Below are 22,700 nucleotides of genomic sequence, written 5' to 3'. Positions count from 1 at the left end.
CAGTACAGGACAGAATAAAGCAGACTGCATGTCCACATAACCTGTGCAGTCCTGAGTAAAGTTCACTTTATAGATGTGTTCCTTTACACTTCAGACACACCAATTAGCCCCTCGCGGAGATCCAGGTCCCATCTCTCACAAAAATGTGTGCATTATTTGCACAAATAAAACTACTGGAAGCGACAAGGCTGCTTTGCTATTGTAGGCAGACCACTGTGATTTGTGACATATGAATACCTGTGTGCGACTAAATATGTGTAAATAGCACTAGGGCTCTAGGACGGGGAATGCACTTTTCTTTTTTTACGGGCTCCACTGCCCAAAGGAAACTAACCCTGGCGCCAACTGATACTGCAGGTTCTCCTGCTATGTTTTCACTAACATTAACTGGTCAAGCCTAGTGCTGGTAAAGAGAAAATTAGGGGACCTCATGCTGTCTCCCCTCTGGTTTTTGCATTACCAGCTTACTGTAGGCAGAAGCACTCTTGTGGATTCTGCTTGGGAGAGGGGGGAAACTACACATTATTCTCCAAATAGTCATTTTAAAAAGGATGGAGCAGTTATCTCGCTTCTTGAGGCCTGTCTATTGTTTACCATGTTATTTGGCACATTTCTGGTGACTTTTCAACATGCTTTCTATTACATATGACAAGTTGTATGTTTAATATAACAAACATTTAGATGGTGAGTTGCACCCCCACAGTAAGATTGATTGAGGCTCAATTCTGAAGAGTTTAGCTGTAGTTGCAATCTTTCACATAGGGCAACCTGAAATGAACACCCTACTACATTTGGCCCCTAATCATTATAAGAGCATGGAATAGTTGAGTATGCATTGAACACAGCTGCATGGAGGTGTACCTTGCCCCCTACTTTTCCCTTGAACGTCTACACAGATCTGAGATGAGAGGTACAGTTGGTCACTCTCGAGAAAAATGGAGCACGTGAGAACACATCTTATGGCCCTTGCACAGGGGTACATTAAGCGACTTGGTGGTATATACTGTAGTATTTGTAAAAGAAAGATATATGCATTACATTTTCAAATGTACATACCAAAGAACTTAAACCTTCATTATCAATGATGCAATCGTCTTTGTCAGCTAGGCGCTTTACTTCTGAAAAAGCCAAAATTAACACAATATTAAAACTTATACGGATGGTTGAGAAAATTTATAATACTTTCACAGTAATTGTTCTAATAACATTTTTCACCACCCATACACACTGAAACTGGAATTTTTTGAATCCACAGTAGAATGTGTAAGAAAATGATAACAAAACTAAAAAAAAAATGGGAGAATGTCCTTTGGACAGATGAATAAAAAAAAAAAAAAAAAAGCTTTTTGGTAAGTCACATTAGCTCTATGTTCACAGATAAAGTTGTAAAAGAAAAAACAGAAAAAGAAAGCACTGTCAAGATGTATTTTGAAAATTATTAAAATATTAAAAGAATTCTCATACAAATGTCAGCTGGTTGCAAATTTATAACCATACAGTGCATCTGGAAAGTATTCACAGCGCTTCACTTTTTCCACGTTTTGTTATGTTACAGCCTTATTCAAGCTGGAATAAATTCATTTTTTCCCCTCAAAATTCTACACACAATACCCCATAATGACAACTTGAAAAAAGTTTGAGATTTTTGCAAATTTACTAAAAATAAAAAACTAAGAAATCACATGTACATAAGTATTCACAGCCTTTGCCATCAAGCTCAAAAGTGAGCTCAGGTGCATCCTGTTTCCAATGATCATCCTTGAGATGTTCCTAGAGCTTAATTGGAGTCCACCTGTGGTAATTTCTGTTCATTGGACATGATTTGGAAAGGCACCCACCTGTCTATATAAGGTCCCACACTTGACAGTGCATGTCTGAGCATAAACCAAGCATGAAGTCAAAGGAATTGTCTTGTAGAACTCCAAGACAGGATAGTCTCGAGGCAAAGATCTGGGGAGGGTTACAGAAAAATATCTGCAGCTTTGAAGGTCCCAATGATCACAGTGGCCTCCATCATCCGTAAATGGAAGAAGTTCGGAACCACCAGGACTCTTCCTACAGCTGGCCGGCCGTCTAAACTGAGCGATCGGGGGAGAAGGGCCCTAGTCAGGGCGGTGACCAAGAACCCCATGGTCACTCTGTCCGAGCTACAGCATTCCTCTGCGGAGAGAGGAGAACCTTCCAGAAGGACACCCATCTCTGCAGCAATCCACAAGTCAGACTTGTATGGTAGAGTGGCCATACGGAAGTCACTCCTTAGTAATAAGCACATGGCAGCTGCCTGGAGTTTGCCAAAATGCACCTGAATGACTCTCAGACCATAAGAAACAAAATTCTCTGGTCTGATGAAACAAAGATTGAACTCTTTGGCGTGAATGCCTGGCATCATGTTTGGAGGAAACCAGGCACCGCTCATCACCAGGCCAATACCACCCCTACAGTGAAGCATGGTGGTGGCAGCATCATGCTGCGGGGATGTTTTTCAGCGGCAGGAACTGGAGGGAAAGATGAATGCAGCATGTACAGACATATCCTGGATGAAAACCTTCTCCAGAACACTTGATCTCAGACTGGGGCGACGGTTCACCTTTCAGCAGGACAACGACCCTACGCACACAGCCAAGATATCAAAGGAGTGGCTTCATGACAACTCTGTGAATGTCCTTGAGTGGCCCAGACTAGAATCCGATTGAAGATCTCTGGAGAGATCTGAAAAGGGCCGTGCACCGATGCTTCCCATCCAACCTGATGGCGCTTGAGAGATGCTGCAAAGAGGAATGGGTGAAACTGGCCAAAGATAGGTGTGCCAAGCTTGTGGCATCATATTATAAAATTGTGTTCAATTTTGGGCACCATATTATAAAAAAGATATCGGGGAGCTCAAAAGAGTTCAAAGGCGTGCTACTAAACTGATAAAAGGGTTAGAGACACTGGAGTATGAGGAAAGGCTTACTGGGTTAAATTTGTATTCCCTTGAAAAGAGGAGACATTATTAATATCTTTAAATATGTAAATGGTCAACACAAAGAGTTTGCAGGGGATTTGTTTATTAATAAAACTCTGTATAGGACACGTGGGCACTCACTGAGGCTAAAAGAGAGGAAATTCTGTACACAATGTAGGAAAGGGTTCTTTACCATAAGGGCAATAAGGATTTGGAACTCCCTGCCGGAGTAGGTAATAATGGCACACTCTGTAAATGCATTTAAAAACGTATTGGACATTTCTCTATCGTCCTAGTGGATGCTGGGGTTCCTGAAAGGACCATGGGGAATAGCGGCTCCGCAGGAGACAGGGCACAAAAAGTAAAGCTTTTTCAGATCAGGTGGTGTGCACTGGCTCCTCCCCCCATGACCCTCCTCCAGACTCCAGTTAGATTTTTGTGCCCGGCCGAGAAGGGTGCAATCTAGGTGGCTCTCCTAAAGAGCTGCTTAGAAAAAGTTTAGCTAGGTTTTTTATTTTACAGTGATTCCTGCTGGCAACAGGATCACTGCAGCGAGGGACTGAGGGGAGAAGGAGTCAACTCACCTGCGTGCAGGATGGATTGGCTTCTTGGCTACTGGACATCAAGCTCCAGAGGGACGATCACAGGTACAGCCTGGATGGTCACCGGAGCCGCGCCGCCGGCCCCCTTGCAGATGCTGAAGTCAGAAGAGGTCCAGAATCGGCGGCTGAAGACTCCTGCAGTCTTCTAAAGGTAGCGCACAGCACTGCAGCTGTGCGCCATTTTCCTCTCAGCACACTTCACACGGCAGTCACTGAGGGTGCAGGGCGCTGGGAGGGGGGCGCCCTGGGAGGCAAATGAATACCTATAAAGGCTAAAAATACCTCACATATAGCCCCTAGAGGCTATATGGAGATATTTAACCCCTGCCTGATTTTTCTAAATAGCGGGAGACGAGCCCGCCAGAAAAGGGGCGGGGCCTATCTCCTCAGCACACGACGCCATTTCCTCTCACAGCTCCGCTGGTCAGGACGGCTCCCAAGTCTCTCCCCTGCACTGCACTACAGAAACAGGGTAAAACAGAGAGGGGGGGGCAAATTTATGGCGATATTTTGATATAACAAAGCAGCTATAAGGGAGCACTTATTATAAGGCTATCCCTGATATATATATAGCGCTTTTGGTGTGTGCTGGCAAACTCTCCCTCTGTCTCCCCAAAGGGCTAGTGGGTCCTGTCTTCGTTAGGAGCATTCCCTGTGTGTCTGCTGTGTGTCGGTACGTGTGTGTCGACATGTATGAGGACGATATTGGTGTGGAGGCGGAGCAATTGCCAAATATGAGGATGTCACCCCCTAGGGAGTCGACACCAGAATGGATGCCTTTATTTATGGAACTACGGGATAGTGTCAACACGCTAAAGCAGTCGTTTGACGACATGAGGCGGCCGGACAATCAATTAGTGCCTGTCCAGGCGACTCAAACACCGTCAGGGGCTGTGAAACGCCCTTTGCCTCAGTCGGTCGACACAGACCCAGACGCAGGCACTGACTCCAGTGGTGACGGTGACGATTCAACCGTATTTTCCAGTAGGGCCACACGTTATATGATTTTGGCAATGAAGGAGGCGTTACATTTAGCTGATACTACAGGTACCACTAAACAGGGTATTATGTGGGGTATGAAAAAACTACCTATAGTTTTTCCTGAATCAGAAGAATTAAATGACGTGTGTAATGAAGCGTGGGTTGCCCCTGATAAAAAGCTGATAATTTCAAAGAAATTATTGGCATTATACCCTTTCCCGCCAGAGGTTAGGGAGCGCTGGGAAACACCTCCTAGGGTGGACAAGGCGCTAACACGCTTATCTAAACAAGTGGCGTTACCCTCTCCTGAGACGGCCGCACTTAAAGATCCATCAGATAGGAGGATGGAAAATATCCAAAAAAGTATATACACACATGCAGGTGTTATACTACGACCAGCTGTAGCGACTGCCTGGATGGGCAGTGCTGGGGTAGTTTGGTCAGAGTCCCTGATTGAAAATATTGATACCCTGGACAGGGACAATATTTTACTGTCGTTAGAACAAATAAAGGATGCATTTCTTTATATGCGTGATGCACAGAGGGATATCTGCACACTGGCATCACGGGTAAGTGCTATGTCCATTTCGGCCAGAAGAGCTTTATGGACGCGACAGTGGACAGGCGATGCGGATTCAAAACGGCATATGGAAGTTTTGCCGTATAAAGGGGAGGAGTTATTTGGAGTCGGTCTATCAGATTTGGTGGCCACGGCTACAGCCGGGAAATCCACCTTTCTACCTCAAGTCACTCCCCAACAGAAAAAGGCACCGACTTTTCAACCGCAGCCCTTTCGTTCCTTTAAAAATAAGAGAGCAAAGGGCTATTCATATCTGCCACGAGGCAGAGGTCGAGGGAAGAGACAGCAACACGCAGCTCCTTCCCAGGAACAGAAGCCCTCCCCGGCTTCTACAAAAGCCTCAGCATGACGCTGGGGCTTCTCAACCGGACTCTGGGACGGTGGGCGGTCGTCTCAAAAATTACAGCGCGCAGTGGGCTCACTCGCAGGTAGATCCCTGGATCCTGCAGATAATATCTCAAGGGTACAGGTTGGAATTAGAGACAGATCCACCTCGCCGTTTCCTGAAGTCTGCTTTACCAACGTCCCCCTCCGAAAGGGAGACGGTTTTGGAAGCCATTCACAAGCTGTACTCTCAGCAGGTGATAGTCAAGGTACCTCTTCTACAACAAGGGAAGGGGTATTATTCCACTCTTTTTGTGGTACCGAAGCCGGATGGCTCGGTAAGGCCTATTCTAAATCTGAAGTCCTTGAACCTGTACATAAAGAAGTTCAAGTTCAAGATGGAGTCACTCAGAGCAGTGATAGCGAACCTGGAAGAGGGGGACTTTATGGTATCCTTGGACATCAAGGATGCGTATCTCCACGTTCCAATTTACCCCTCACACCAGGGGTACCTCAGGTTCGTTGTACAAAACTGTCACTATCAGTTTCAGACGCTGCCGTTCGGATTGTCCACGGCACCTCGGATCTTTACAAAGGTAATGGCCGAGATGATGATTCTTCTTCGAAGAAAAGGCATATTAATTATCCCATACTTGGACGATCTCCTAATAAGGGCGAGGTCCAGAGAACAGCTAGAGATGGGATTAGCACTGTCTCAAGAAGTGCTAAAACAGCACGGGTGGATTCTGAATATTCCAAAATCCCAGTTAATGCCGACAACTCGTCTGCTGTTCCTAGGGATGATTCTGGACACGGTTCAGAAAAAGGTTTTTCTCCCGGAGGAAAAAGCCAAGGAGTTATCCGACCTTGTCAGGAACCTCCTAAAACCAGGAAAGGTGTCTGTACATCAATGCACAAGAGTCCTGGGAAAAATGGTGGCTTCTTACGAAGCAATTCCATTCGGCAGATTCCACGCAAGAATTTTCCAAAGGGATCTGTTGGACAAATGGTCAGGGTCGCATCTTCAGATGCACCTACGGATAACCCTGTCTCCAAGGACAAGGGTGTCTCTTCTGTGGTGGTTGCAGAGTCCTCATCTATTGGAGGGCCGCAGATTCGGCATACAGGATTGGATCCTGGTGACCACGGACGCCAGCCTGAGAGGCTGGGGAGCAGTCACACAAGGAAGAAACTTCCAGGGAGTATGGACGAGCCTGGAAACGTCTCTTCACATAAACATTCTGGAACTAAGAGCAATATACAATGCTCTAAGCCAGGCAGAACCTCTGCTTCAGGGAAAACCGGTGTTGATCCAGTCGGACAACATCACGGCAGTCGCCCATGTGAACAGACAGGGCGGCACAAGAAGCAGGAGTGCAATGGCAGAAGCTGCAAGGATTCTTCGCTGGGCAGAGAATCATGTGATAGCACTGTCAGCAGTGTTCATCCCGGGAGTGGACAACTGGGAAGCAGACTTCCTCAGCAGACACGATCTTCACCCGGGAGAGTGGGGACTTCATCCAGAAGTCTTCCACATGCTGGTAACCCGTTGGGAAAGACCAATGGTGGACATGATGGCGTCTCGCCTCAACAAAAAACTGGACAGGTATTGCGCCAGGTCAAGAGATCCGCAGGCAATAGCTGTGGACGCGCTGGTAACGCCTTGGGTGTACCAGTCGGTGTATGTGTTTCCTCCTCTGCCTCTCATACCAAAAGTATTGAGAATTATACGGCAAAGAGGCGTAAGAACGATACTAGTGGTTCCGGATTGGCCAAGAAGGACTTGGTACCCGGAACTTCAAGAGATGATCACGGAAGATCCGTGGCCTCTACCTCTAAGGAGGGACTTGCTTCAGCAGGGTCCCTGTCTGTTTCAAGACTTACCGCGGCTGCGTTTGACGGCATGGCGGTTGAACGCCGGATCCTAAAGGAAAAAGGCATGCCGGAAGAAGTCATTCCTACTTTGATTAAAGCAAGGAAGGAAGTAACCGTGCAACATTATCACCGAATTTGGCGAAAATATGTTGCGTGGTGCGAAGATCGGAGTGCTCCGACGGAGGAATTTCAACTGGGTCGATTCCTACATTTCCTGCAATCAGGATTGTCTATGGGTCTCAAATTGGGATCTATTAAGGTTCAAATTTCGGCCCTGTCGATTTTCTTTCAAAAAGAATTGGCTTCAGTCCCTGAAGTCCAGACCTTTGTTAAGGGAGTGCTGCATATACAGCCTCCTGTGGTGCCTCCAGTGGCACCGTGGGATCTCAATGTGGTTTTGGACTTTCTAAAATCTCATTGGTGTGAACCACTAAATAAGGTGGATTTGAAATATCTCACTTGGAAAGTGACCATGCTTCTAGCCCTGGCTTCTGCCAGGAGAGTATCAGAATTGGCAGCTTTATCTTACAAAAGCCCATATCTGATTTTCCATTCGGACAGGGCAGAACTGCGGACTCGTCCGCATTTTCTCCCTAAGGTGGTGTCAGCATTTCATCTGAACCAGCCTATTGTAGTGCCTGCGGCTACAAGTGACTTGGAGGACTCCAAGTTACTGGACGTTGTCAGAGCATTAAAAATATATATTGCAAGGACAGCTGGAGTCAGAAAATCTGACTCGTTGTTTATATTGTATGCACCCAACAAGATGGGTGCTCCTGCGTCTAAGCAGACGATTGCTCGTTGGATCTGTAGCACAATCCAACTTGCACATTCTGTGGCAGGCCTGCCACAGCCTAAATCTGTAAAGGCCCACTCCACAGGGAAGGTGGGCTCATCTTGGGCGGCTGCCCGAGGGGTCTCGGCATTACAACTTTGCCGAGCAGCTACGTGGTCAGGGGAGAACACGTTTGTAAAATTTTACAAATTTGATACTCTGGCTAAGGAGGACCTGGAGTTCTCTCATTCGGTGCTGCAGAGTCATCCGCACTCTCCCGCCCGTTTGGGAGCTTTGGTATAATCCCCATGGTCCTTTCAGGAACCCCAGCATCCACTAGGACGATAGAGAAAATAAGATTTTACTTACCGATAAATCTATTTCTCGGAGTCCGTAGTGGATGCTGGGCGCCCATCCCAAGTGCGGATTATCTGCATAAATTGTACATAGTTATTGTTAACTAATTCGGGTTATTGTTGAAGGAAGCCATCTTTCAGAGGCTCCGCTGTTATCATACTGTTAACTGGGTTTAGATCACAGGTTGTACGGTGTGATTGGTGTGGCTGGTATGAGTCTTACCCGGGATTCAAAATCCTCCCTTATTGTGTACGCTCGTCCGGGCACAGTACCTAACTGGAGTCTGGAGGAGGGTCATGGGGGGAGGAGCCAGTGCACACCACCTGATCTGAAAAAGCTTTACTTTTTGTGCCCTGTCTCCTGCGGAGCCGCTATTCCCCATGGTCCTTTCAGGAACCCCAGCATCCACTACGGACTCCGAGAAATAGATTTATCGGTAAGTAAAATCTTATTTTTTCTAGCTGAAAAAGGCATCCAAGGCTATAGCATTTAATATATTGACATTATGTATAATGGAGTGATACGAAATATAGTTGATAATAGGTACGAAACCATTATTTTGGTTGGTGCATTATAATGTGCACTGCTGAATACGGATACAGGTTAAACTCAATGGGCATTCTGCCTTTTTTTTCAACCTCTCTAACTTTGTACTATATTCAAAAAAACTTGAGGCTGTAATTGCTGCCAGAGGTGCATCAACAAAGTATTGAGCAAAGGCTGTGAATACTTATGTACATGTGATTTCTTAGTTTTTTATTTTTAATAAATTTACAAAAATCTCAAAAAAAGAAAAAACGTTTTTCACTTTGTCATTATGGGGTATGGTGTGTAGAAATTTGAGGGGAAAAAATAATTTATTCCAGTTTGGAATAAGGCTGCAACATAATAAAATGTGGAAAAAGTGAAGCGCTGTGAATACTTTCCGGATACAATGTATATCACAATAGCATAATCGTATATAGATATATTCAGATACCTCCTTTACTTACTTTCCACACACTATGGTGAAGGTTTTAATTTTCACCTTTTCATGGACAACAAAGTCCATGTCTGTAGGAGAACTCAAGGGGTTCAGGGGTGGTAATTTTATCAGAGAATGTGATTAATACATTTATAAAGAGGTTCATAAAATTAGATATTTTGAGGTGACTTAATGAATATGCTTAGAATATATACAACAAGCCTCTTGTACCAAGAACCGTACAGAGTAAGGGGTCATCATTTGCAAATTAAATAAATACAGGTTCATTGTCAGCATGGGAAGGGGCTCTTTAAGGGTAAAGATGTGGATTTCAATACCAAACGAGGGGGTGAGGGCAAATTCACAAACAAACCACCATATTGGGGTCAGGAAGGTAAGTTTTGAGGCTAACTAGGCAAATTCCACACTAGAAGTATTGATTGCCTCTAAATCAATGTAACTGTGATGCATGAGCTTCATGCACCTGTATGTTTGACCTATTGTATGTAAGATAATATACCTGCCAAGTACACATTCTTACCTTCTGCAGTATGCTGCAAAGTGACCATAACACAGCGTACTCGTAAATCCAGAATTAGGTCTTGTATAGATTGTAGAATGTCATTTGAGATCTCAAGGGTTGTCAGTGATTCATAAGTAAGCCTAAATGGACCATAAGACAGTCATTAGAGGTTTAATCATCTGGTTTGTGCCAACTTTTTACACAACCATTTGACTTTACTTCATGTACAGTACATAGACATGGTTCCATACCAGTAGAGGCACAAGTAACATTAGTATTAATGACTTAAAATTAATACAGATGTGTACTCATACGCTATGGCTTTGGTCACACCAAACAGCCCCACTCAGCGCGCCACGGATATGGCCGTGTCAAACATCTTTTTTTGCCCTCAAAATTGGGCATCGTAAGAATAAAACTGGAAGCACTAAAACTACTCTACACTGTTCAATCTGATCTGTGACATCTGTACATCTGCATGAGTTTGAATATGTGCTACGATGCAGCAGCCATGGCCTTTTCTCATGCCACATTCCCTTGTGCTCCCCTGTGACTTCTTACGTGTTTAAAAGTAAATAAAAATGTGTGGTTAAAGTCACAATCCAGCATCTGTACTGCACTGTGTGTGGTGTTTTGTTGCATCTGCGATACGAATAAGACAAAATTTAAAGAAAAAAGCTGGCAACTCTCAGGCGCCTCACTCCTTATAGCGTATCTTCCTTCACGAGTCACCAACTAATCATATTTTTTACGTATTGAATAAGGGAACATGTTTACATACTTTTATCTTGGTATATAAATTATGTGCAGTGGAGGGTCAGGTGTTTAGTTAAAATCAAAAGCAGAAGCTTAAATAGAATACAGCTGCGAGTTATAAAAGTGTCAGGGACCGGAAGCTGTGTAAGAATGCATCACGCACAGGCTTTTTTTTAAAGCTGAACTACTTACTGAATACCTTCTTCTCATATAAAATAGGATTTTAATACCTACTGGTAAATCCTTTTCTTTTAGTCCGTAGAGGATGCTGGGGTTCCAAAAGGACCATGGGGTATAGACGGGATCCGCAGGAGACATGGGCACACTATAAGACTTTGAATGGGTGTGAACTGGCTCCTCCCTCTATGCCCCTCATCCAGACCTCAGTTAGAAAACTGTGCCCAGAGAGACGGACATTTCGAGGAAAGAATTTAATGTTTAAACACAGTGAGTATCATACCAGCTCACACCTCAAACATGCCGCAGAACGTGGCATTCAATAGAACACCAGCTGACATCATGGAAAAACCATACAGCAAAATGCTGACCGAAAACGTAAAACGACTTGTGTGCATCATGACCGATAATCAGATATCGCATGTCATGGCACGAATAACTGCAGCCACAGACATGACTGCAAGAAACACCACATGAGTGCAACGGCAACCCATAGCTGCAGATACAGTACGCACTGGGACAGACTCCCAGCATCCTCTACGGACTAAGAGAAAAGGATTTACCGGTAGGTATTAAAATCCTATTTTCTCCTACGTCCTAGAGGATGCTGGGGTTCCAAAAGGACCATGGGGTTTATACCAAAGCTCCAGACCAGGCGGGAGAGTGCGGACAACTCTGCAGCACCGATTGAGCAACCTGAGGTCCTCAGCAGCCAGGGTATCAAACTTGTAGAACTTAGGAAAAATGCTTGAACCCGACCAAATAGCTGGTCGGCAAAGTTGAACCGCCAAGACTCCACGGGCATCCGCCCAAGAAGAGCCCACCTTCCTGGTAGAATGGGCCTTCACGACTTCGGTAACGGCAATCCAGCCGTAGAATGAGCCCGCTGAATCGTATCACAGATCCAGCGTGCAATAGTCTGCTCATAAGTAGGAGCCCCAATTTTGTTGGGAGCATACAGGATAAACAGAGCCTCTGTTTCCCCAATCTGAGCCGTCCTGGCGACTCAAAAATTCAAGCTCTGACTACCACAAGAGACTTCGAATCAGCCAAGGCTTAAGCAGTCCCAGGCACCACAATAGATTGGTTCCTGTGAAAACGCAGAAAGCACTTGTTGGCAATTTCTCAATTCCTCTCTATCCACAAGGAAGATCAAAGATGGCTCTTGTGAGGCAAAGTCCGACACCCGCCTTGCGGACGCCAATGCCAATAGCCTGACCACTTTTTTAAGAGAAAATTTTAACATTACGTAAAGGTTCCAACCAGTGTGACATAAGAAACTGCAACACCACATTAATGCCACATGGTGCCACTGGGGCACAAATGGAGGTTGGAAGTGCAGCACTCCTTTCACGGAAGTCCGAACTTTTGGAAAGGTGGCCCACTCTTCTTTTTTTTTTTTTTTTAATTGACAAGGCCGAAACCTGCACTTTAATGGAGGCTAGCCTTAGGCCTGCATCCACACTTGCATGCAAAAAATGGAGAAAACGACCCAGCCGAAATTCTTCCGTAGGAACCTTCTTGGATTCACACCAAGACACATACTTCCTCCAAATACGGTGGAAAATCTTTGCCGTTACTCCTTTATTAGCCTGAAGCAATGTGGAAACGACTTTACCGGCAATAGCCTTTCGGGCCAGGATATGGCCTTCAACCGCCAAGCCGTCAAACACAGCCCCGGTAAATCTTGGTACATGCCCTGTCTTTGTTGTAATAGGACCACTCTTAGAGGAAGAGGCCAGGGATCTTCTATGAGCAAGACTTGAAGATCTGGATACCAAGCCCTCCTTGGCTAGACCGGAACAATGAGGCTCACCTGAATCTTTGTTTTTCTTATGGTTGTCACCCTCGGAAAGAGTGAAAGTGGAGAGAACACAGATCGACTGAAACACCCAAGGTGTCACAAGGGTGTCCACTGCTATAGCTTGAGTGTCCCTTGACCTGGACCAACATCCCTGAAGTATCCTGTGGAGGCGAAAACGCTCTCACAACTAATTGAGGAATTCCCCAAGGACTTGTTATTTCTGTGAACTTCTCGATGAAGACCCCACTCTCCTGGATGAAGAGCGTGCTGAGGAAGTCTATTTCTCCGTTGTCTTCACCCGGAATAACGACCTCTAATAGAGCGTTTACCTGCCTTTCTGCTCATCGGAAACTTTTGTGGCTTCCACCATTTCCGCTCTGCTCCTCATTCCGCCCTAGTGGCTTACTTACACCACTGCTATTTAGTCGTCCGACAGAATTAAGACGGGCAGAACAAGAAGATGATGTTCCGTTTGAAACAGTTCTTAATCCAAGAAGGCTTATTGCAGGCAAGATTTCCGGCTTGACTTTTCCCCTTGGGAATTCTTCCCTTGGAAACTGCTCTCCAGCCTTGGAGACTTGTATCCATGGACACCAGGATCTAATCCTGGATCCCGAGCCATCGTCCCTGTAGGAGGTGAGAACTGTGAAGCCACCACAGGAGAGATATCCTGGTCCTGTAAAATAGGAATATTCACCGGTGCATGTGCAGGTAAGACCCGGACCATATGTTCAACTGGTCCAGCAAAACCACTCTGGCATTTGACCTGCTCACCGAATGGCCTTGTAGGCCGTAACTATCTTCCGCATCAACGAAAGGTACCGACGGGTTTAAACTGTTGCAAACCTGATTCGACTCTGGATCACCAGATCTCTTTACACAGGAAAAAACAACTCTTAACCGATCAGTATCCAAACTTATTCCCCACTCCGACCTCAGCGTCGTTGGGATCAACAGCGACTCTTTGTGACGAAGAACTGTCAGAGAGAAACAACAAATTTTACCATTTGTTTCTTGACCTCGCCGTAATCAGGAGAGCGTTCCCGTACAGAAAAACAATAGCCCTTACTATAGAAGGAAACCATCATACCACCATCCCTCTGGTGAACTGGCAATGACAATACTGAATAGCAAAAATAGGTACGTTTAACGCGGACGACACCGCACTTAAAACCTCTTTCTTCTTTTACAGGTCGGAAATCCCTGCCCTGAGAGATTCCAACTTGTAGTTCTAACTACTGAAGAAGAAATCTTCTTGGGATTGTTCTGACCAAGCTGTCTGGTTTCAGAAGCACGAAAAAGCCAGCTTATTCCCCCTTTTTTTTTTTTTTTTTTTAACAGGGACAGCAGGACACTGTCCTGATCCTGAACCAAACCTGGTATGGCGTCGCCTACTACCTCCCCGTCCATAGGAGAATCGGTAAGATCTATTTTAAAAATCAGCGAGGGGAATTATCTGGAAACTCGAGTATGTCCCCCTATGGACTGTACTCTTACCCACTGTGTCAAGTCCATTCCAGGACTGATTGAGGAGTATTAGACGAGTCCCCACCGGTGAGGGCTCCAGCAAGATAGACCCAGCGATCTGCGGTGCATGTAGTAGAAACAGAGGACGATATCTTGCTCTGCGAACTTGAAAAGGCCTCTACCTGCCAAGAAGGGGAAACAAAACGGTATCCAACAGGTCAAAATGACTGCATCCCACAAAAAAGAAATGCGTCAGCAACCGTTGTGATGGAACATAGCTCAGGACGGTAGACATACCAGTGGTATCTGCCAAGATCCACTTAACCAAGCCATCCCCAAACCAGATTACCCCTTCATAGGCGAGATGCTCCAGTATGTCTTGGAGTCCGTGCATACCTCTTGTAGTCGCACGGCAGCATGCTGCAATGTTCTAGATAAGACCCAAGGAATTAATTATATCGGATAACAAGGTAACCGATCATCTTTGAATACAAGTACACCCCCATGCACATGTAATGCCAATATCATCAAAGCATATAATTAAAATTATAACTTAGCTTCCTGTATACGTTCCTTGTTGACAGGGCCCCGTTGTAGACCAGGGGTAGACATTCACTTTATTCTATCCATGGCAGGAAAAGAATAAACACACGGACTCCTCGGGAGGATTCGAGACCATCTTGTCACGGCTGACCTAGAGCTTCATCAACAGAGCGACCAGCACATGAGAAAGAATAACTTTACTTCAGCATTCATAATAAATTGTAATATAACTGTACACATTTAAATACACATATACCTATATATACATCTCATATATATATATATATATATATATATATATATATAAAAATAAAATCTGTCAGGAACATCAGGGTCCCTAGCGACATTAATGTGTTCTGAATGTGTATGAACATGTACTGAATGCCAATGTTGCGGATCTAATCAGGAAACATTATGGCCGACAGAGAACATAGTATTCGTGTCGACGACAGGGAGAAGTGACTGGGCAAAATAACATTTTTGTGACCCCAAGGGATCTGAGGGAAACACATACCTAATTTCACTAGGACGCCGCCACAAAATACTATCACATCTGTGCTCGAGCTACAGCCCACTGCAACGTACCATACATATATACACCTACAGGTATAGGTTTCTCATATATTTTTACACCCAGTCATCATAGTTGGTGCCGACAGGGTCACCCACATACTACTGTGTTTCCCATACCGTGTGTACTTATGACAAGCATACCACTACCGACCTGTTGACTCTATCAAGTACCAACAGGCGTCGGCGATGTCGACAGTGACCCCATATCGGTTTGTGACCGATCACTGCCTCATGTAGACACATGTGGACTATAGTGGGTATAACTGACAGGGAACTCACACAGAAATATGCACAACAATGATTATATGGCCATTTCTAAACAAATAGTGTTATATCTATCCTAATATACCACTAAAAACTCTGTGCCCCCCCTCGTTTGTACTTTTTGGCGGGGACAGAGAGAAAAATGGCGCTGAACATTGCTGTGAAGTCTAAGCCCCGCCCCCTATTCGGCGCGCTTCAGCCTCATTATAATAAAACGTAACATACCGGACGGCGGAGCGTATATAGTGTCTAGGCACTATATACCATCACAAAACACAGATATATTGCTGTCCAGGGCGCGCGCGCCCCCCCCAGCACCCTGCACCCAAGTGACCACTGGCGTGTGCGGGATCGATGGCGCGCATCGCTACCGCTGCCGTTCGGCAGGGGTATCGTACTGGGTGTCCGGGCCCCGAGGGTGCCTGTGTAAAATAAAGAACCTCAGTAACATGCTGCCCAGGGCGCCGCCCCCCCCAGCGCCCTGCACCCTGCAAGTGCCGTTGGTGATGTGTATGGGAGCATGGAGCTCAGCGCTACCGCTGCGGTTACCTCCGTTACTGAAGTCTTCTGCCGTCTGGTCTTCGGCCAGTTCACACCCATTCAAAGTCTTATAGTGTGCCCATGTCTCCTGCGGATCACGTCTATACCCCATGGTCCTTTTGGAATCCCAGCATCCTCTAGGTCTAGGACGTAGGAGAAAAAGGGGATAGAGTATTTCTGCATTAAGCGCTGAAATACATCTCAGTATGCATCTCTGAAGCAGCAACTGAAACACTATTACAACTACAGTAATTGTATCTTGTTTTCTTAGCTGGAATAATGCAGCATTAAAAGGGCCCAAAGTGGCATCGCCCTACTGTATGTCAGAAGCTGAATTCTAGACAAGAGAGTCATGTTTGGGTAAAGTTAGAGTGAGGGAACATGGCAGCTAGGTATTCAACATTCTAAATAACCTTCCAATTCATTAGTTTCAAATCAATTTTACAGTTAGCAGGGTGTAACAGTACGCTAGTAGCCTATGCCAGTAAATGCAGTATAGCTTTCAGGGAAAGGATAAATATGAATTAATTGGATTAACAAGGAGACTATCAGCTCCTCATGAATACTCAACGCACATGTGATGGTTCCATGGGGGAAACAAATGGTCACTGGGAAATCTGGGCCTCATTCAGGAGTCCGTTCATATAGCAGAGAAAAGCTCTGTTTTGTGGAAAATATACATTATGGTAAGAACTTACCGTTGAAAACGGTATTTCTCCTAAGTCCACAGGTTCCACAGGATAACATTGGGATACGATGGAGCGCCAGCGGATTTGCACCAAACGGTCAAAGCTTTTCGGCCTTCCAGCATGCAACAGGCCCGTCCATAAATCCCCGCCTCCTCGCTCAGGCAAATCAGTTGTTTTCCAAAGCTCAAGGCAGGAGCATCATCAAGAGCCCTAATCAGGTGATAAGAACACACATGCACACCCTTCCGTACAAGAGGGAAGAGGTTAGTGAGTAAAAGGATCCTCAAATCAGGTGCGTCAGGGTGGGATCCCTGTGGAACCTGTGGACTTAGGAGAAATACCGTTATCAACGGTAAGTTCTTACCATAAAGTATATTTCTCCTGCAGGGCCACAATGTATCCACAGGATAACATTGGGATGTCCCAAAGCAATTTAGTGGTGGGGACGCTCCTGATTGGACAGGAGAACACTTTGCCCGAATTCAGCGTCCTGAGAGGCAAAGGTGTCAACGGCATAATGTCTAATGAATGTGTTAATGGAAGACCATGTGGCTGCCTTACATAACTGTTCTGCTGAAGCACCACGCTGTGCTGCCCATGATGGACCTACCTTACGAGTAGAGTCAGCAGGGACATTACCCGGAACAGGGAGATCAGCTTGAGAATATGCTTCTGAAATCGTCATCCAAAGCCATCTCGCCAGTGTCTGCTCATCAGCAGGCCATCCTCTCTTGTGAAATCCGTAAAGAACAAAGAGAGAATCTGTCTTTCTGATAGCACTGGTACGATCAACGTAGATCCTTAAGGCACGGACTACATCCAATGATGCATCGCCCGCAGAAGGTCCGGCCCTTGAAAAGCCGGGACTACAATTTCTTCGTTAAGGTGGAATTTAAACACCACCTTGGGAAGATACCCAGATTTAGTTCTAAAAACTGCTCAATCTGGAAAAAAAAAAAAATCAGAAATGGAGAACGACATAACAATGCCCCTAAATCTGAAATTCTTCTAGCTAAAGCCATGGCCAGTAGAAAGAGAACTTTAGCTGTCAACCATTAAAACCACTCTTTTATGTGGTTCAAATGGGGCAACTTGAAGGGCCTTTAGAACTAAACTTAAGTCCTAAGGCACTGTAGGAGGAACAAAAAGGAGGATAAATGCGCAGCATTGCCTGGAAAAAAGTGCGCACATCCTGTAGGTTGACAATTTTCTTTTGGAACCATACAGTCAGTGCTGACACTTGCACTATCAAGGAATCCACCCTTTAACCTTTATCCATTCCTGCCTGAAGGAAAGCTAGAAATCTGGAAACTCTGAAAGACCTAGGGTCAAATTTCCATTCACTGCACCATTGAATATAGGCTTGCCATATTCGGTGATAAATACGAGCTGAGGAAGGTTTCCTTACTCTGAGCATAGTTTGAATTACCTATTGTGAGAATCCTCTTGACTTCAGGATAGAGGTCTGAAGAGCCTCGCAGTCACAGACAAGTCGATCCAGATGTCTGTGATAACAAGGCCCTTGAGTCAGTAGATCTGGACGTTGAGGAAGTAGTATACAAGGGGCACTGTCTCACACTAGCTCCTAATGAGAGGCTACATTGGCGCGGTGGGTAAACTTATAGCCCTGGCCAGGATTATGCTAAATGCCTCTGGTTATTACAGGTTGAGCTAGTGTGAGACAGTGCACCTGCACCAATGGAATGGAGCATCCATTGACATCCTCTGCAGATCTGTGAACCAATGTCTTCTGGGCCAAGCCAGAGCTATTAGTATCACAGTATACTAATACACGGTATACACAGTATTCTTTCATTGTTTTACCTTTCTCACCACCCTGGGTAACAGGGCAATGGGAGGAAACACATAGGCCAGATGAAAGTCCCATCTCACCGACATGGCATGCACAAAGATCATTTTGGGATCCTTTGTTCTTGATCCATATGCGGGAACCTTGTTGTTCTGACGGGATGCCATGAGATTTCTGGCAATCCCAATCTGTCGACCAGGGTCTGGAAGACTTTCCGGGGTAGAGCCCATTCATTTGCATGATTGGTGTGCCGACTGAGAAAATCCGCTTGGCCTTGAATGGAACGGAGCATACTCCACCATGTCGAATGTTGACACCATCAATCACATCACACGCATTGCTTCGTGAATGGATACCTTTCGACTGTGTAGCAGCTCCTGAATCCTTAACTGAACTTTGGATATTTTGTTCAGAGATAAAGTTACTCTCTGAAGGCACGAATCCAATACAGCCTCCAAGTAAGCCATCCTTTGTGACGGGAGACACTCTATTGTCTGTTGCAGATGAGCCAGAAGTAATTCCTGAGACTGTGCCAGGATTAAAAGATCATCGAGGTATGGAAAAATTCTTATCCACTGCTGGCGGAGATAAGCTGCCATTACCACCATAATTTTAGTAAATACTCTGGGGACTATGGCCAATCCAAATGGTAGAGCCTGAAACTGAAAATGCTGTTGGAGGATAGCGAACCTGTGATAGCGCTGATGGGACAGGGCTATAGGAACATGTAGGTAAGCATCCTGGATATCCAGGTACACTATAAAATCCCCTGGCCAAAATGATGGAACGTAATGTCTCCATGTACTTGTTCAGCATTTTTAGAGTGAGTATGGGCCGGAACGACCCATTTGGCTTCTGGACTAAAAACAGGTTGGAGTAGAGACCCTGTCCTTTCTGTGCAAGAGGAACTGGAATGATTATTCCTGACTGAAGCATTATATGAACTGCGACTTGCAAAGCCCTCGCCTTCGTCTCTACCAAAGACGGGCTGTACAAAAAAACCTTTGAGGAGGGTTTTTCTTGAAAGCAAACGCATAACCGTGAGATACCTCTTCTTGCATTCAGGCATCTTTGCAAAATGAAGAAGTCGGCCTCCCACCCTGGGGTCCCCCAAGTGGAGGCCCGCACCATCAGGATGATGGCTTATCTTCTGTTTTAGAAGCCGGTCCTCTGGTAGCCCAATTCTTTTTAGTCTTATAAGACCTGTTACCATTTACTTTTGCTTTCCCTTCAGACCGATAAGCTGGAATTTTAGGCTTGAATTTGTATGTGGAAGGAAACTTTAAATTTCTTGGAGTCTGCTTCTGACTCCAAAATACTGTTTCATTCTTTACCAAAAATATCTCCAGTAAAAGGTAAAGACTCGAAAATCTTCTTGGATTCTGAATCAGCTTTCCATGTACGTAGCCAAACTGCTCTGCGAGCGGCTACTGCTGAGGCTGATGCTTGAGAGGCAATTGTACCCATATCCAAGGCTGCTTCTTCCAAAAATATTGCATCCTGTTTAATATGTGCAACATGGGATTCTTGCTCTCTAGATGTAATTGAAATTTCCCCTTCCAATGCATCCGCCCAGGCAGCCACTGCTTTAGCCATCCTGGCTGAAGCCATGGCTGGTCTTATGATTGCCCCAGTCAGTGAAAAAATGTTTCTTATAAAACCATCCACTCTCCTATCCGTGACATCATTTAATGATTTTGAAGGTAGAGGTAATGTAGATTTTCGCACTAGTCGAGTAACATGCGTATCTATTTTGGGGGCAACCTCCCTCTTTAAACAGTCCCCAGAGGATAATTAGAATTCCATTTCCTAGGAATTCTAAATTTCTTACTGGGCGTAGCCCAAGCCTCTTCCATAATTTCCGTAAGCTGCTCTGACCCTGGAAACTCAGTCTTAACTGTTTTTTGACATTTAAATACAGGTGCCTTAGATTTTAACACAGGCTCTGTTGATTCTTCTAAGGATAGAATGGCTTTCATTGCATTAATTAACTCAGATATGTCCACTGAGCTGAGACTTTTCCTCATCTTCGTATGCAGAACCAGAGTGTAATGAATCTTCCTCCTCTGACGAATCCTCATCTGAAACATGTGTAGACTGTGAAGCTGTTGTTTCATGTCTATGTGATTTACTTACCACTGGCTTTTCAGTCTGTTTCTGTTGAGAGGCTACTGCTTGCTCTGCTGGAAATGATAAACCGCAGGTGAAATGCTGCATATAAGGATTAATAGTGTAACCTATCCCTGGTAAAGAAGTTGGAATTATCCGCACAGCTATACTGGATAATATCTGTGCAAACATAGCCCATGGGGGATCAAGTTGCACCTGTGTCTGCCTTGAATTTTTCAAGAGACCTTGGTGAAAGCTAAAACAATGTGCACACAAAGCATCCTGAACCAGATCCTGAGAGGTTAACCCAGCTTTGCATGACAAACATGATATGAGTGTTGGTGCTGTTGTGAATGCATTTTCCTCACACTTGCCGCTCTTAGACATGATAAATAATCAGACACTTTCACAGTGTACTACACAATTTGTGACTGCAATCATTTTAAGATGTGTTAAAGTGACATACAATCTGACCCTTCCCTGCTAAGCACCAGCATTGAGAATCGGAATAGACAGAAAAAACTGACAGAATTACAGTTAAGTCAGCAATCACACTAGCAATCTGTCACAGGTTATACATTAGTACAATAAGCAATATGAGCACATAATCAACTACATATACGTTTGTAGGAGAAACATATTACTGAATTACCTTATATAAGTTTTAACCATATGCAGATGCATAGCGAAAGAAACCACAGTAATAATTATCAGACTCATATGCATTAGGCCAGGTATTCCCAACCACAGTCCTCAAGGCACACCAACAGTGCAGGTTTTAGTGATATCCAGGCTGCAGCACAGATGGTTAAATCTAACTGAGTTACTAATTAAGTCACCTGTGCTGAAGCCTGGATATCACTAAAACCTGTACTGTTGGTGTGCCTTGAGGACCGTGGTTAGGAAAGCCTGCATTAGGCACTTATCCAACTATTTGTACTCAAAGATAGATAGAGACTTAGTGCTGTATAACCCGTACTCAATAGAGTGGGATACAGGGAGACTCACCCAGCTTCCAGGACCGATCAATATGTTTGCGAATGCTGAGTAGATACAGACGCTAATAGTGTACACAACCGCTCCTTGAACCTATAGTGAACACTGACGCACACCAGTCACACAGCCGCCTATGCTGTGACTGGGTCTCCTTAGTACACAGACGGAAGCGGGAAAACAGTTCATGGCGGGAGACTCGGAGAAAACTGGTCATGAACCGGGGGGAGGGGCGACCATGGGAGCGTCTGACTCCCCACTACTGACATCAACCCTAGAGATTGCGCCATCATACTACCCCCCCCTCCCCCACCCGGAGCCTATGATCCCTAAGGCCTAGCGCTGGTGCACTATAGGTGGCAGCCGCGTCAACAACCGTTTGGTAGTCTCCTCCCAAAGCAGTGCGGCTGTGCCTGTGTTTCCCCTCTAAGTGGAACTGATGCCTTACAGTCTCTCCCTGTGCTCCGGCCACAGCCTCGTAACGTCTGCTGGGCTTGCAGTTCATCCGACACAGACGCCCGCCAAAACAACACTGTACCCGTGGGTACGCATTGTCGCAACCCGGCGGGTAGTTGTGGGAGCGACTCTAAGGTATAAGATGCTGCTTAGAAATATCACTCAGAAAAAAAATAGTAAGACTATAAAAAATAAAATAAAAAAAGCTTATGGCTGCTAAAAACCAGCAGCCCTCTGACCATAGTCCGACTCCTGCCGCACCAAACAAAAAACTGATTTGCCTGAGCCAGGAGGCGGGGATATATGGACGGGCCAGTTGCATGCTGGGAGGCCGAAAATCTTTGACCGTTTGGTGCAAATCCGCTGGCACTCCATCATATCCCAATGTTATCCTATGGATACCCTGTGAACCCTGCTGGAGAAACAGGGCTTTTCTCTATTTTCTGCTATTCACAGAGTGGCTTAATGTGGAGAAGTTCCTGACTTCTCTAGCGGCACCCCCGTTCCGTGCCTGAATCGCATTACCATACTTTAGTATGGTGAGTGAGATACATGAAGGAACGGAAAGCTGTGCTTTCCCCTTCTCCATGGAGG

General features: G+C 45.3%; 1 protein-coding gene and 1 long non-coding RNA gene across 3 annotated transcripts in view; one reads left to right on the top strand and one right to left on the bottom strand.

Annotated features, from left to right (window-relative positions):
• Window positions 1-22,700, bottom strand: part of EXOC2 (exocyst complex component 2) — a 546,170-nt gene that overhangs the window by 175,772 nt on the left and 347,698 nt on the right. For both annotated transcript variants that reach the window (XM_063923055.1, XM_063923056.1), the window contains 2 exons: window positions 9,944-10,065; window positions 1,057-1,118 (listed from right to left, as the gene is read on the bottom strand). In XM_063923055.1, the coding sequence (XP_063779125.1) occupies window positions 1,057-1,118; window positions 9,944-10,065 (184 nt within the window). The remainder of the gene's footprint in view (window positions 1-1,056; window positions 1,119-9,943; window positions 10,066-22,700) is intronic.
• Window positions 1-22,700, top strand: part of LOC134927929 (uncharacterized) — a 158,729-nt gene that overhangs the window by 31,964 nt on the left and 104,065 nt on the right. The window lies entirely within an intron of this gene.

This window comes from Pseudophryne corroboree, chromosome 5, assembly GCF_028390025.1.
Source record: "Pseudophryne corroboree isolate aPseCor3 chromosome 5, aPseCor3.hap2, whole genome shotgun sequence".
Classification (NCBI taxonomy): Eukaryota; Metazoa; Chordata; class Amphibia; order Anura; family Myobatrachidae; genus Pseudophryne; species Pseudophryne corroboree.
The sequence above is the reverse complement of the archived record's forward strand: the minus strand, read 5'-3'. Positions and strand labels throughout refer to the sequence as shown.